Source organism: Olea europaea, chromosome 21, assembly GCF_002742605.1.
Source record: "Olea europaea var. sylvestris chromosome 21, O_europaea_v1, whole genome shotgun sequence".
NCBI classification, from domain to species: Eukaryota; Viridiplantae; Streptophyta; class Magnoliopsida; order Lamiales; family Oleaceae; genus Olea; species Olea europaea.
In genome coordinates this window covers 9294544-9309468 of record NC_036257.1, presented here as the reverse complement: position 1 = coordinate 9309468, position 14925 = coordinate 9294544, and the positions used below count along the sequence as shown (strand labels likewise).

At 33.9% G+C, this 14925-nt stretch overlaps 1 protein-coding gene across 1 annotated transcript; it reads left to right on the top strand.

Annotated features, from left to right (window-relative positions):
• Positions 1 to 391: 391 nt before the first annotated feature.
• On the top strand, positions 392 to 5206 carry LOC111370557 (eukaryotic translation initiation factor 3 subunit J-like). Its single transcript, XM_022992319.1, has 7 exons — positions 392 to 661; positions 893 to 952; positions 1740 to 1858; positions 3376 to 3512; positions 4038 to 4185; positions 4270 to 4429; positions 4522 to 5206. The coding sequence occupies exons 2-7, from the start codon at positions 940 to 942 to the stop codon at positions 4620 to 4622; spliced, it is 678 nt and encodes a 225-aa protein (XP_022848087.1). The 5' UTR covers positions 392 to 661; positions 893 to 939; the 3' UTR covers positions 4623 to 5206.
• The last annotated feature ends 9719 nt before the right edge of the window (positions 5207 to 14925 follow it).

Here is a 14925-nt window from a genome sequence, read left to right as displayed (position 1 = left end):
ATGCTTATAAAAAATATTGTCTTCTAATTAATTCACTTTAATTTTGAGAGACTCGTGCAAATAACATATTATAAACAAGAGAAAAAAGAAAGAGCAAAAAAAATAAAATAATAAACTAAGAGCCTGTTTGGGAATGATTTTTCCCTAAAAAATTGATTTTTTGACCGTTATTTCACTAATTCAATCGTCATATTTGACTTCTTCTCTTACAAGTGGATTCCACTTTTCTCTTAACGATCAAAAAATTAATTCTCAAAATTACTCCCAAACAGGCTCTAATAAATTTATGTATTTTATCAAGAATTAGAATAAAACAGTTATAATGACTAAAAGCTACGGAGATATAGAGAACATTCATAATTACTGGTATAATAATAGCACCTTAAAATATTTTGAATTTTCTTTAATGTTGATTAAAGGCCACAAAACTCTCTCTCTATCCCGGTTGTTTGTCCAAATTTCTCCTCCCCAGTCCAGTTGTTTGGCCAAATTCCTCAATATTTTATCAGAATACTGGGTCTAGAATCTTCTTCTTGCCTTTCTACTTTTCTCTCTCTGTGCATCTTTCTCTCGCTTGTAGGCGTGCCAAGCGTCCCTTGCCTTACTTCAATTAGGGGTCTTTTTCTCAACGATTTTATTAGGGTTTTCGCTTCTATAAAAGGTTTATTTCTTATTTTGAAAGTAAATATTTATGTTGAACTGTGGGGTTGTAATTTCGATTAGTCCTTTTTTTTTTCTTTTTTCTTTTTTTCAATTAGTGTAATGGTTTTTGTCTTCTGATAATCCCTGTCGTTTACGCATCCGTAATTTGCGAAATTTGACTGAATGTAGGGTTTTATTTGAAAATTTTTTCTTGAAACTTATAAGAATAATATTTTGGCTATTCTCGCAGTTATCAATTTTGAAGTCTCTTGCGGAGGTCAGAAGAAGCGATAATTGATGGAGGACTGGGGTAAATGCTTTTTTGTGAATCTTTTTAATTTTCGTTCCATTACTTTTTTTTCTAGATCTTGCATATTGCTATCTTGATTTTCTCTATAAATATCAGTCTTGTTAATCGGGTTTTATTATTATTATTATTATTATTATTATTATTATTATTATTTTTGTGCATGTAAATTGGGAAATGGTATTGGTTTTTAGGGGGAAGAAAGATTATTACTTTTGAGTTTAATATTCCCAGTTCCAATCCCAATCTCCTTATATAATAGAACATGATGTTGATCCAATCTTTTTTATAATTACTTCTGGCTTTTATTAGTATGCCATGATCTATTAGTTTCTTGTGTTGTACATTGAAATTAATGTTTACTAGCTCTATTTTTCATGGAAGATTGAAATCTTAACTTGACACTGTAAATTTTTAGTTTTCCATAGTTTTTATTTTTATTTTTTCTCGTGATTGCGCTTTCCTGACTTTTTAGTTTTAATTGGAGAGCTGATAGACATCCTTTTAGGTGTCCCTGGACTAAGGTGATGGCAATTTTTTTTCCATTATGTCAATTTAAGTCCCTTTACCTTTTGTGTGGTGTTCAGAAAGTGCATAATCAAACATGTTACATCTCGTTTGGCAAATAAGTAAAGCCTTTAGACTACATGCTTTCATGTTTTTGCGATGAAGATCTTATAGGATTTTATTTTCCTTGGGTGTATTGGCTACTACAAGGTTCATTTTTTTCTTTAAGTGCACTTTGAAGTATATGTTTGGTGGATTCTAATCATCTTGTTTTGTGTTTCAGAGGAGGAGCCTATTACAGATCTTATGAAAAAGGAGCAACTGAAGAGTAAATGGGATGATGAAGATTTGGATGATAATGATGTGAAGGAATCTTGGGAAGATGAAGAAGAGCCTACTCCTGTATGATTTTTGATGCTTCATTTGTTTTACTCAATATTTACAAAGGCATAAACTAGTATTGAGACCTTTTTTCTTTCGTTAGGCAAGACGTAATCCTCTTGGCGGTTGGAGTCATAAGCCTCACAATAATCCCCAAAACATCAGAAAATTATTAAATTGCCATATAAACTCGTAATACATCGTAAACAATATTCAAAATTTATAATAAAATAATTTTAAGCGTGCAAACACTTAAAAGAAAAATCTATAAGGAAACTATTATTGAAGTTAGCTGGTGCAGTAGACTATTTTCAAAGTGGGTCTACGAGAAATATTTTGATGTTTTAATGGGTAGTGGACTACTTTCGGTATGGATCAGTAAAAACTTTTATGGTTTATGGGCCACAAACCTTGAGGTGGTGCTGTGAGGAGTATGCCTCCAAACTACCTCAGCCTTGAGGCATTTTCGTCACTCCTCACTTTGAGGCGGGCTCAATCGGTTCTTTTTTTTTTTATTTTTATATCAAATGATTTTACTTAACTAGCCCTATGGTAAAGTTTTGCTCTGAATAAGATACTTATTTGAATTTAGGTTATGACTGACTTATTTACGTTGTCCTTTTTGTTTTCATTGGTTGATTAACTATGTTAAGAAATGTATATGATTTTATTTCATCATTGTGCTCGGCACATGCTCCTCACTGTCGAGTGATGAGACTAACATATGGTGTTAAGAAATGTATATGATTTTATTTCATCATTGTGCTCGGCACATGCTCCTCACTGTCGAGTGATGAGACTAACATACGGTTTTAAGTTTTTGATTGCAAGTTTAAGGTTTGTAGCTTTTCCGAATATTTTCCTGCTTCACCGTAATTTTACCATTAGTATCATGGAAAGCGTTCTGACCTGATGAAGTCTAGACAACACCCTCTCATTTGGTGCCAATCCACAATATAATTGTTTGGTGCTTGAAGCAATTTAAGATAATTTATGATTTATGAATTAACTTGTGTATTCAAAAATTAAATATTCTTTTCTATACTGTTTATTTTACATTCTATTATTTTCTTTCACCTTCCTCTTGAAACATCCACACATAGGCACAATAGCATTATAGCGATAGGAGCTTTGTCAATGTTCTTAATGCCATCTTGTAAAGGCTTGCATTGTAGAATATCTGGTTAAAGCTAGGGACCAAATACTGAGAAACGAAGTTATGCCATAAACTTGAGAACATGCTCATTTTTATTCGTGGTATAGGTATTTTATTTGTGTTTTGCCTCAGTAAAACTGTAGTTATAACATTGAGCTTTCAAAGCTTGACTTTTGAGCATCAAGCTTTAAGACGTTATATCTAGTAGCCAAATCTTTCTAGATCTCAGTTAAAAGTGCAAGGGTTATGCCCTAAGCCCAGTATCTTTCACTTCACCTTGTGAGGCCCAAAATTTCTTGCCTTTGGTTTTGCAGCTGATATGGAATTTATTCTAACCTGTTGTATTGAATTTTGATTTTCTTTCACTGGGTGATGTGGTCAGGCACCTAAAGTAGAGCTACCTCCTGTCAAGGCCCCTAAGAAGGCTGCAGCCAAGTCAGGTGAAAAGAAAGAGAGATTAGTTGAAGATGAAAAGGAGGCACCATTAGATCCTATAGAAGAAAAACTCCGTCAGCAGAGGTATTTTTAAAACTGTCGTCACAATCCTTCACTAGTTCTTTGTTCGAACTGTACTCGATGGCTTGTCCCAGAAAATTATTGGAATTTAGGCTTCTTATCTTATTGTCTATGTGAGACTGGGTTGTTTGAAATGGTGGTATTCACGCTTAAGTCATTTGTTTCTGCTTCTGCTTCTGCTTCTGCTTCTGTCATTTATGAAAGGAAATGGAGGGGGAAGCATAAATTTTTGAGATGGCTTTGCAGAACTTTTTAAAATATCTTTCTGAAACCTTTTAATGCAATCTCTAATTCTAACATAGCCTGCAACATGTTTTGCGATGAATTCTGTTGTCTTTTGTTACAACATCTGCCAGCAGATTGCTCCAGCAGAAAAGCTGTGTACCAAATTTAATTTTTAATGTGAACATTACTTGATATGCTTGGTTGACAATTTGATGTGAATCTTGTCACACTTATTGTTGTTCTTCCCTATATTCCTACATCTTTACTTACCTGTACTTATTCCTCCTTTTTAATGTTTCACAGGCTTGTGGAAGAAGCTGATTACAAGGCTACTACAGAATTATTTGCTAAAAAGGGTGACGAGAAGACTCTTGATAATTTCATTCCAAAAACTGAAAACGACTTCTTAGAATATGCTGAACTTGTTGCTCATAAGCTTCGTCCATATGAGGTTTTATCAGATTTGACTTGTCTGTCTGTGTTAATTTGCTTATTTTGTTCATGCAGAGGTATAACACGACTCTTTTTATTGCAGAAAAGCTTTCATTATATTGGATTGCTCAAGGCTGTAATGAGATTGTCATTGACTAGTTTGAAAGGGTCAGATGCCAAAGAAGTTGCCTCTTCGGTGACTGCAATTGCAAATGAAAAGATAAAAGCAGAGAAAGAAGCCAATGCTACCAAAAAGAAGACTGGTATATTTGTTGTATCTTTTTTCTTTTGTGTCAACAAGTTATAGTTGTCCTCATGGATGAGTTTTTAACAAGTGGCAGCGTGTTTTTTGCAGGTGGAAAGAAGAAACAACTGCATATTGGCAAGCCTGATGATGATGTGGTTGGTGGTGGTGGTGGTGGATATGATGAATATGACGATTACGATTTTATGTGAGCAGGCATTTTGGTTAATGGTAATTTATGCATAAGCAGTTTGCGTTATTAGAGTGCTATACCTTGGAAATTCGCATTTATAAAGTCGTGTGATTTAAGAGGATCATCTCGCGGCCTGTTCTCTCCCAATTAGGAGATGGATCGAGTTTTGAGTGTCAGTTTTTTGTTGACTAAGAACATCTAAATTTTTCCGTTCAATTTTGTGCTTCTCATGGAACTTAGAATCCATCTTTTGATGATTTTGTTGGTGGGATTATCTGTACTCATTTATGGATTTAAGATTCTGAACATGAACTGTAAGATTTTGGGTGAATAAAGAGCCGCGCCAGAGCTTGGAGGAGTGTGGCAATGCCAATGGCTCCATGAAACTTGCACGTCTCTATAATTGGGCAATTGGGCAATTTTAGTTTTAGGGAGGCCAAAATGGTAATATTAAGGTGAATTTCTGAATGCCTTTTAACTTTTATGGCTTTGTAATAGATGAAGTTATTAGTTGTTGAGATTATTATCACAATTTTCAAATACATTTTTATGCTTTTCATAGAGTTTAGTAGAGGTTGAAACATTATATTAATACATTTGATATGAATACCGGGTTAGAGGTTGAATCTGTGATACACATCTTCATCTGGATTTATCGGAAATTATGGTTGGAGATATAACTTGGAAATTGTAGGGATTGCAAAAAAATCATTTCAACCTCTTATTCTCGGGGTTCCATCCCGAATGAGGTGGTTGGGCAAATGGGGTTGGGCAAGGTGGGATGGGAGTCGTCATCAAGAAGCAGGTATGGTCTTTGTTTTGCTACTTGTCTCATTTAAAGTTAATTTCAAATTTAGTTTTTTTTTATCAAAGAGGACACTTAACGTCTTTTTTAAAAAGAACATCATTTATTCTTAATAAGAGCTCGTGCGGGAATGATTTTTCCCTCTCAAAAATTGATTTTTTAATCGTTATTTCTATATTTCAGTCATCATATTTGACTTCTTCTTTCATAGATAGATCCTACTTTTCTCTTAACGGTCAAAAAATCAATTCTCAAAATTATTCCCAAACAGGCTCTAAATTGGGGGAAAAATAAAAATAAAATAAATAAGCGGGTAAAATAAACGGAATTGGGAACCTGACATGCCCTTACTCGAACCCGTTTTAATTGGATATGAGACCGAGGCAAAGTAACACAATTACCCAACGGGGCGGGAGACAAGAATGGTTGACCCGCACATTCATTTTTAAGAAAATTTTTATTTCGTATTTCAATTTTTTGCCAGTTATACTTCTAAAATTTGAATTAATTTTCTGAAAGGTCGTTTTATATCGCTGCAAAAATAATAATTTACTTATTTTAAATTTAATCGATTAAAAAAAGTTATTTTTCTTAAACTTGTAAAAGTTTTAGCATAGCCAAACAAATTTTGCTGATTGTACACAGCTCGGTGTACAGTCCTCTCACAAAAGAGGAGGAACCACATTCAATAAAAAATCGTGGGGCCTCCTTCTTGTGAGAGGGGATTGTGCACCAAGCTGTCACGAGTAGCAACGTCCTAGCCAAACTGATGCTTATTCTATAAACAATGTTGCTACTCGTGCAGAAGCCTTTGGCAGATGATGTGGAAAATTTTGTTGGGGAGGGGGGGAGTAAAGGAAACAGAACCGCTGTATTGAAATCTGGCTCATATTCATTCCCGTTTCACATCCATTTTTTCCCAAATCCATCGTCTCTCCGCCCTCTCTTCTCCAACTCTGACGAGGAACTCAACGACCTCGTCAAAATCCACTTTGTCCATTTGAGCGGCTATCGATTTGTGAACCGTTCGGCCGATTTTTACTCATTCAAAATCGCAACCACCGTCTGCTCGGAGAAAAATTTGGTGAGCATGATATTTGGTGTACGTTGATGTCTTGAAGCTGCTGAGTGTATGTGTATTTACGTATAGTTTTGACCAATTTGTATATTTATTGATTTTCAGTTAGAACCCTTATATGAGGTTCTATATACCCAATGCATATGATTTTGAAGTTAGAACCACTCTTTGAGCCATTCTTCAGCTTTTGTGTATGTGTTTGATTTTGATGTTAGGACCCGTTTGAGCCATTTTTTAGCTTTCTTGTATCGACTATGTAATGAAGTTTCATATTTGTGAAGGTTCAATATTGCATGAAGCAATAGGTATTCAACGTTGTTTTGTGTACTAAATTGAGGTGTGTAGTAGTGGTCTTCAATGTGTTTACCCAATGTTCGAGAGTGTCTACCGACTAACTTTTGAATGTGTTTAACGCAACTTACAATGGCTAGACAGAACGATGGAGTCTGTCATGACTGTAGACGAAGCAATCACTTCTTTGTGTACCGTCGAAATAAACTCAGCTGCCCGTGGCATAAACATGCATTTGTGAAGTGTTTTGCGGTGGTGAAGAATGTGTTTGATTGGAATGGAAACTATCACATAGAAAAGAAAATATTTTCCTTGTTTTGAGAAAGACAAAAGCTTACTCCCTCAAAGAAAATATTTTCCTTAAAACTAAGGAAAATTAGGTATATTTTCAAAAATTGGAAAATATTTTCAATGGAAAAAAATAGCAATCAAACACTCTAAAGTAAGAATTTGAGTGAAAAAATGATATTTTCCATGAAAAATATATGCAATCAAACACTCCCTAAAAAACAAAGATAAATTGTTAAAGTGCTACAGCAAGAAAAGGGAATTTTGGGGGTGGGTCAAAGAGGGTGAAAAGAGCGATGAATCAAGTTCTGTTGGCATTACCTCAACTAATATTATGGCGACTGAATTAGAGAATAATGTCTCTTGTATGTTCAAAACTATGTGCTGGTTAAGTCACGAAAAAGATGTGGAAATAACTGTGACAATTTGCAAAGGAAATGCAAGTGCGGAATGGGATAAGAAAGGAAAGGGGCGGGCGTCATTTATAGTTTTCGTCTAATGACGTTGTTATTTTACTTAATGTCAGTGTTGACATACTCTGTTTTTGATTGTTAATGTAATTTGAATTATCGTTGGACTTCGATGTCGTCATTAATTTACATTGATGTTCGATTTAGTTTTGTAGTCTTCCAGCTCTGCTTTCGTTGTCTACGACAGGTTCGCCAATGTAGCAAAAGACTAGCCCAGCTTGTCGTACCTCAATTGTCCTAGAGTAATAATCAACCCATCGTAATTAACTGTGACTCTCGTGTGGGCTCTACTCACATCTCTCCGCTACTTCCGTAGTACTTGTTTAACAAATTAGGCCGCAATCCGCTAAAACAAATTTGCTTACTACATGCATACTAAAGTCTTATTATATAGTGCAAAGTAATTGGAGATGGTAAATTTGGTGAAAAGTTAACAATAATTAGTAACTTAGCTAATTTTAAGAAATTATACAATGCTTTGGATGACATCCATAGACAGAAGTTGCGTCTATCTTGCTTTGTTAATTCTATAACACAAGCTACATGCAAATTTCATTATTGCTAAGGATGATTAGGTCAATCAATCGGTATGAATCGTGTTTTAGTTTGGAGAATGAAAAGGCAGCTAAGTTTTCCTTTTACGGATTACACTCGTTACAGGATTGAACCCTGAAGATGAAAAAATGTACAAAGGAATATCTACTTGCAACAAAATATTAGTAAATAATTATTTTGGAAAACTACTTGTTGGGAATTTACTTATATATATGCACAACGAAATTTAAAATAATTTCAACTCCCATCGAAAATCTTCTTTATGTTTAGATAGAAAATGTAATAAGAATTATACTTTTAGTAAATTTTTAAAACTTCTTTGGCGATCTAGGAACAAGAACAATTACGATCTCAGTACACCACAACTGTATAATTGTCTAATCTCCTGTGATAATTCACACAAGATGGATGCGTTAAGGATGGACATGCGAGTGGTGGGGGCATCATTGGGACCACACTGGACATTGCATGAGGGCATTCTCAGCATCGTATGGCCCATGCTTGATTCTGGAAGCCAAGCTCAGAGCTATACTGGATGGGATCCTATTGGCCAAAGGACTTGGACTTTCACGCTTTTGGATTGAGTCAGACTCTAGTATAACCATTCATTGCATCACCAGAGGTGGAGGACCATGAGTTATTCAGGGCTTTCTCAGACAGATCATAGACATCATCTCCTTAGACAGAGATAGGATTTCTCACATCTACAGAGAAGGTAACCAAGTTGCTGATGTACTTGCCTAGGAGGGTTGGGACTATAGGAGTTATGAGGTTTATACACCAACTGTTCTTCTATGACATATTAGGGCATTTGTACAGATTGACAGATATGGCCTACCCAACGTTCGATTTTGATTTTTTTTATATTTTACTTTTGTTTGCATTAGCTCGCATTGTAATGGAAGTAATACTTCCTCATTTAATGTTTGCATTGATTGCTATCTCATATGTAACCACGGTATTCCTCTTCCACAAGTGAGGGCATATCAATAAAACTAATGGAGGTACCACCCTTCTTCAACTAAAAAAAAGGGTAGGACCTACCCATTAAACATGTCGGCCTAATAGTTAATTAATCTAATTAATTAAACTTGGCACATAAGTTAAACTTAGGTCTATTAATAAGCAACCCAATTAATTAATTATACAAATATCTAACACTTGTGTATTAATGAATTAGTAATATCATTCTTCTAGTTCTCCTTTTTATGTATGACTCGTTAGGTTTTCGATCACGATACCTAACAACGTGAACAATTATTTTGATCTAATCAAAATATGATACATTAAAATACCCTTTTTAATTTATCATTAATACACATTTGTCGTCCCAAATTAACATCAGCAATTTGTCAGAGAAATACATGTGAAAGAAAGTGTCATGTGGTATGATAAAATCAAACTTGTTTATCAACTGTGAAACTTTAATATCATCGTTAATATGATCTAATCAATTATGAGATATGGATGTCTGTCAATCTCGATTATTGATCATATCTTTCATTCCACTCTTAAATCAATAATAGTTGAAAAGTTTTTTTTACTTATGAATACACATTGGCTAATGATTTCGTTATCAACTTAACTGAATAAAATGTAGATCGATATCTAAAAGAAATGAATTCTCCATTGATCATTCACAATTTTCATATGATTCTTGGTATACCCAAACAATGTCGTATTAGTGACCCTCAATAGAGTAATATTCAATATAACAAAATTATGATTGTCTTCCTCAATGATGACATCAAGTCAAATGACCAATTTCACTACCAAACATTAGATAATAACCACTAATCCTCATATAGTTATTCACGTGGAATCTCTTCAGTAGGTTTTTAATGTTTTGTTCTTATAACAAAATATCCATGTGTCCTTTTAAATGTTACTACATTTCAGCTCGAGAAATTAACTACTCACTTCATAAGCGAGAAATGCCCCACTTGTTGGACTAACTGTAATAACGATATCCATATTTCATTATTATTTACGGCTACGGATCATTTAAGATTCAGTCATGTATGTAACATATTTCTCAATATCACTACTTCTTGTGATTTACAAGTTACTAAGACTTGAATCTATAAAATATATTAATATAATTTATTAAAATTATAATTCAATTAAATAATATATCTATCATAAATAAAATGTATTAATCATATAAAGTATTTATAATCTAAATCGATTGAACATATGGCATAACACTTACAAACCCCCACTTGCACTAGATTTAATCATTTATGTATTTAATCTAATACTATAAAAGTCTACATGATGATTATGTTTATGTTGTGACAACAGCTTTATCAATGGATCTACAATATTATCATTTAAGGGAATTCACTCTATCTTCACGTCATTTTTTGTATAATCTCCCTGATGAGACAGTACAACCTTAGCACATGTTTGGATCGTTGATATGATATTGGTTCCTTCTCTTGCGCGATGGATCCATTGTTGTTATAAATAGAGGTATGTGATCAATAATGTTAGAAACAACTCCAAGTTTATTAATGAATGTCTTGATTAGACAGCTTCCTTTGTTGCTTCACAAACAGCAATATAACGATCTCTGTTGTTGAATCAATGATTGTTTCCTGTTTGGAACTTTTTCAACTACATGCTCCATTGTCGATAGTAAACACACATCTAGATTGAGATTTGCTATCATTCTTTTCAAATTGAAAGCTTGCATGTAGGGATGGGCGCGGGTCGGTTCGGTTCGGTTTTGAAGAGAACCGAATCGAACCAAAAATTTCGGATATCTAGTAAATGGAACCGTCGGATCCAAATATAATTATGGAACCGTTCGGGTTCGGTTCCGTTCGGTTCTGTGCTATAATTAAATTTTTTAACATTTATAACAACATTATATAAATATAACTAATGATACATTTAATGATTTTGGAATGTCAGAGACTAATAGACTACCTTATTCAAATGATCGCTATGGTCAAAGTTTCGGTCGGCGGAGGTCACAGCTTCGATCAGAGGTCACAGTGTCGGTCGACAATTGTATAGATTTTGGAATATTAGCGAGGCTGCGAGAGTGAGTGCGAGAATCGAGACAACGTTATGCACTTTAGTGTATGTGTTTAGGGTTATTTAGTGGATTGGATCTTGTTGGGCTAAGAAATGAAACAATAAAATGGGTAATTGGGCCAAAAATTTTAAAAAATTAGAAATGAAACAAATTATTGGGCCAAAAATTTGGATTTAGAAATTGTTAATTTGTTTAGAAAAAATTAAAACTAAAATAATTTGATTTACTCAATATAAAAAAAATTAGAAAGATTCGGTTCTTGGTATAGAACCGAGAATCGAAGCGTACTCGTTGGTTCTCAATTCAAATACCCGTTCAGGTATTTAATTTGACAAGAACCGTCGAGTTCGGTTCGGGAGATTTGCCCAGCCCTACTTGCATGAGTATATTCATGAACTCTTATTTCATTTTCTCCATACATTAGGAAAACATCTATATTTCTTCTCAAGTGCTTAAGGATGTTCTTAACTGCTATTTAATGTTTCTCACTTGGGTTTGCTTGAAACTTAATCGTAACACTTGGAGCATATGAAACATCTGGTCTCGTACATAGCATCTTATAGATGATAAATCCTATTGCATCAGCATGAGAAATCTTATCCATGCGATTTCTTTCATCGTGCGTTTTAGGACATATATCCTTTGAGAGATAAATTACATGTAATATAGGACACAATCTTCTCATAGATTCTTTCACGGTAAATCTTCTTAAGATTTTATCTATATACGAAGATTGGGAAAAGCCAATTAATCTTCTAGATCTATTTTTATGGATCTTGATTCCTAAGACATAAGATGCTTCTTGGAAAAATTATTTGACAAGAACAATTTTACACCAATTGAAGTCCCCATTAATAATAGGAAAAATTGCAACATTGGTCCCAAACCTTTTCAATTTTTGTAGACTTTACCCTAACTTTTAATTTGTGCCAAGGAAAGTCCCTAACCTTTCATAAATATGCACCGGGAGTCCAAATGGATGGAAACAACCCATTTGAACGTTAGTGAACCAATAAAATTGAACTTTGACCAATTTTGACTAATTTAAAATAGTAACTTTGCTATTTAGCCCTATAAAACAATTAAAATAAATCATCAAAACAAAATAAAAATAAATAAAAGGAAAAACTATTCATCTCCTTTTCCACCCCACCCCACGCAACCTACCCTCCCCATCCCATCCTATCCCACCGCTCAAATCTACTATCCAAGCAACCAAAGTCACCACTAAAATTCCTGCTGTCAAATTTTTTTGACTCCATAGCATCACATTGCAGCTGTCTCAATACAACAGCCTTAGAAATTGAATTTATTATTAGTAATGCAAATAGGTTGTGAAATGAATATTTCTATGGTTAGAAAATAATTTATGTTTCTATTTTCTCTTTCACTCTTAACTAAAATTCTTACTTCTCTAAGACAAAGAATCTCCCACTTGAACCTTATTTCACTCACAATACAAATAACCATCTTCAAATTTCATGAAACAATGCTAGAGATTCTGGGTTTTGGGCTCAACGAGGGACAGCATTGCTCTTATGCACAGAGAGGCAATTTTTTAAGTAGGCTTGAGTTTGAATGGTGAAATGGGTTTTATGGAAACCAAATAAATGGGGATTTTAGGAATTTTGTGGGATGGACTGTAGGGGTTTGAGAGAGAAGGTTTGTAGCCGCTATAGTTCTGGGAAAGTGAAGAAAATGCATCAGTTTACATAAAAAAATATGATTTTTTGAGTTTGGTTTACGATGGTGGCTGGCGATGGCCGAAAGTAGCAGGTGGTGGTCGGCGAGTTGTTTATAGATTTTGGTTTTTTGGGGAGTAGAGTAAGAGGTAGGTGAGATGTGTAAGAAAATGATATTTTATTTTTATCTCTTTTCTCTTTTCTTTTTCTTTTTTTGTTTTATTTCTGGGTTTTTAATTATTTTATGTATATAATAGAAAAGTTACCATTTTAGCCATTTTAATTTGGTCAAAATTAATCAAAGTCCACTTTTGTTGGTCAACTAACGTCAAATGGACAGCTTCCATCCGTTTGGACTCCAAGCGCATATTTCTGAAATGTTAGGGACCTTCGCTGGTACAAATTGAAGGTTAGGTTAGTCTACAAAAATTGAAAAGGTTTGGAATCGTTACTACAATTTTCCCTTAATAATACGTCATCTACATATAGAAACACAATAGCACTCCCACTTTTCTTCTTGAAAACACACAGTTCATCTATGTTTTTCATAAAATCAAACTTTTTGAGTGTCTCATCAAAGTGAAGATTTCAGTTCCTAGAGGCTCATTCAATCCATATATAGGTCGATCAAGTTTGCATACCTTTTATCTTTGGATTCAATTCCTTTGGAATGTGCATGCACACTTCCTCTTGCAAGTTCCCATTAAATAATATAATTTTGACATCAATTTATCATATCTCATAATCATGATATGCAACTATTAAATCGGAATGGACTTATGCATAGATACATGTGAAAAGTTTCATCAAAATCAACTCTTTGTCTTTGTTTATCTATTTTACAATTAGCCTTATTTATATGTATGGACGTTTCCATTCATATCAATCTTTTTTCTTGTAAACTCATTTACAGCCTATGAGTTTTATTTCATCATGCGGTCGACCAAGGTCCAAACCTTATTTACATACATCAAGTTCATTTCGAATTTTACGGCATCTTACTATCTCCTTGAGTTAACAGTTGACTTTGTTTTTGTGTAACTAGCAGGTTTATCATCCTTGATTAGTAATGTGTGATTGGTAATTGTGAATTCGAACCTTCTAAGAAGTCAAATGGTCCTACTAGTCTTACGCGAAGTCAAAGTGCTCTAAGAGTCTCTACTTCCTGATTAAGAGTTTGTCCTTTAATAGGTGTGGGATCGAACTCAGGTTCATTTATTCGATCAACTATATCTGTGGATTTTTGTGCCTCTTCAAGTTCTAATTTGTTCTCACTGCTCTTTCCTAGAATGAACTCTTTTCTGGGAAGATGGCCCGTCTTGAGACAATAACTTTCTTCTAATAGGATTGTAGATTTGATATCCAATTGCCTCTTTTAGATATCCCTAAAAATATGCATTAATCAAATTTAGAATCTAGCTTATCCAATTCAATGCGGTTTACATAAGCATCACAATCCTAAACTTTAATAAGAGACAAGTTTGGCTTTCTTCCTTTCCATAACTCCTATACAGTTTTCAGTCGGCTTATTTAGGACACAATTTAGTGTGTAGTACACAAAAATTAGTGCATGACCCAAAAATGATTTCGAGAGATTCACATGGTTCATCATTGATTTCACCATATCTATTAGTTTGCAATTCCTCCTCTCAGATGCACCATTATGTATGTGGCGAAGTTCACTGCAAATGAATTCCATTCTCCTTTTGATAATCTAAAAATTCTCCTTTAAGACATTTTCCACCTCGGCCAAATCTACTTTGAGAATATATTTACCTAATTGTTTCTCTACTTTCTAACTTGAATTCTTTGAATTTTTCGAGAATTTCATGTTTGAATTTCGTCAATTATATATAGCTATATCTAGAATAGTCATCAATAAATGTGATAAAATAAAATAAACTTCCTCTAGCGGTAATTAATATGGATCCACATACATTAGTATGTATTAGCCTTAATAATTATGCAACTTTCTCTCATTTTCATCTTGTCTAACAAGTATGATTTACATTTATCAAATGATTCAAAATAGTTGATCCCAAATACTCATCTCTGTGTAATTTGGAATTGCAATTTTCATTTATATGACTAGGCTTCAATTGCCAAA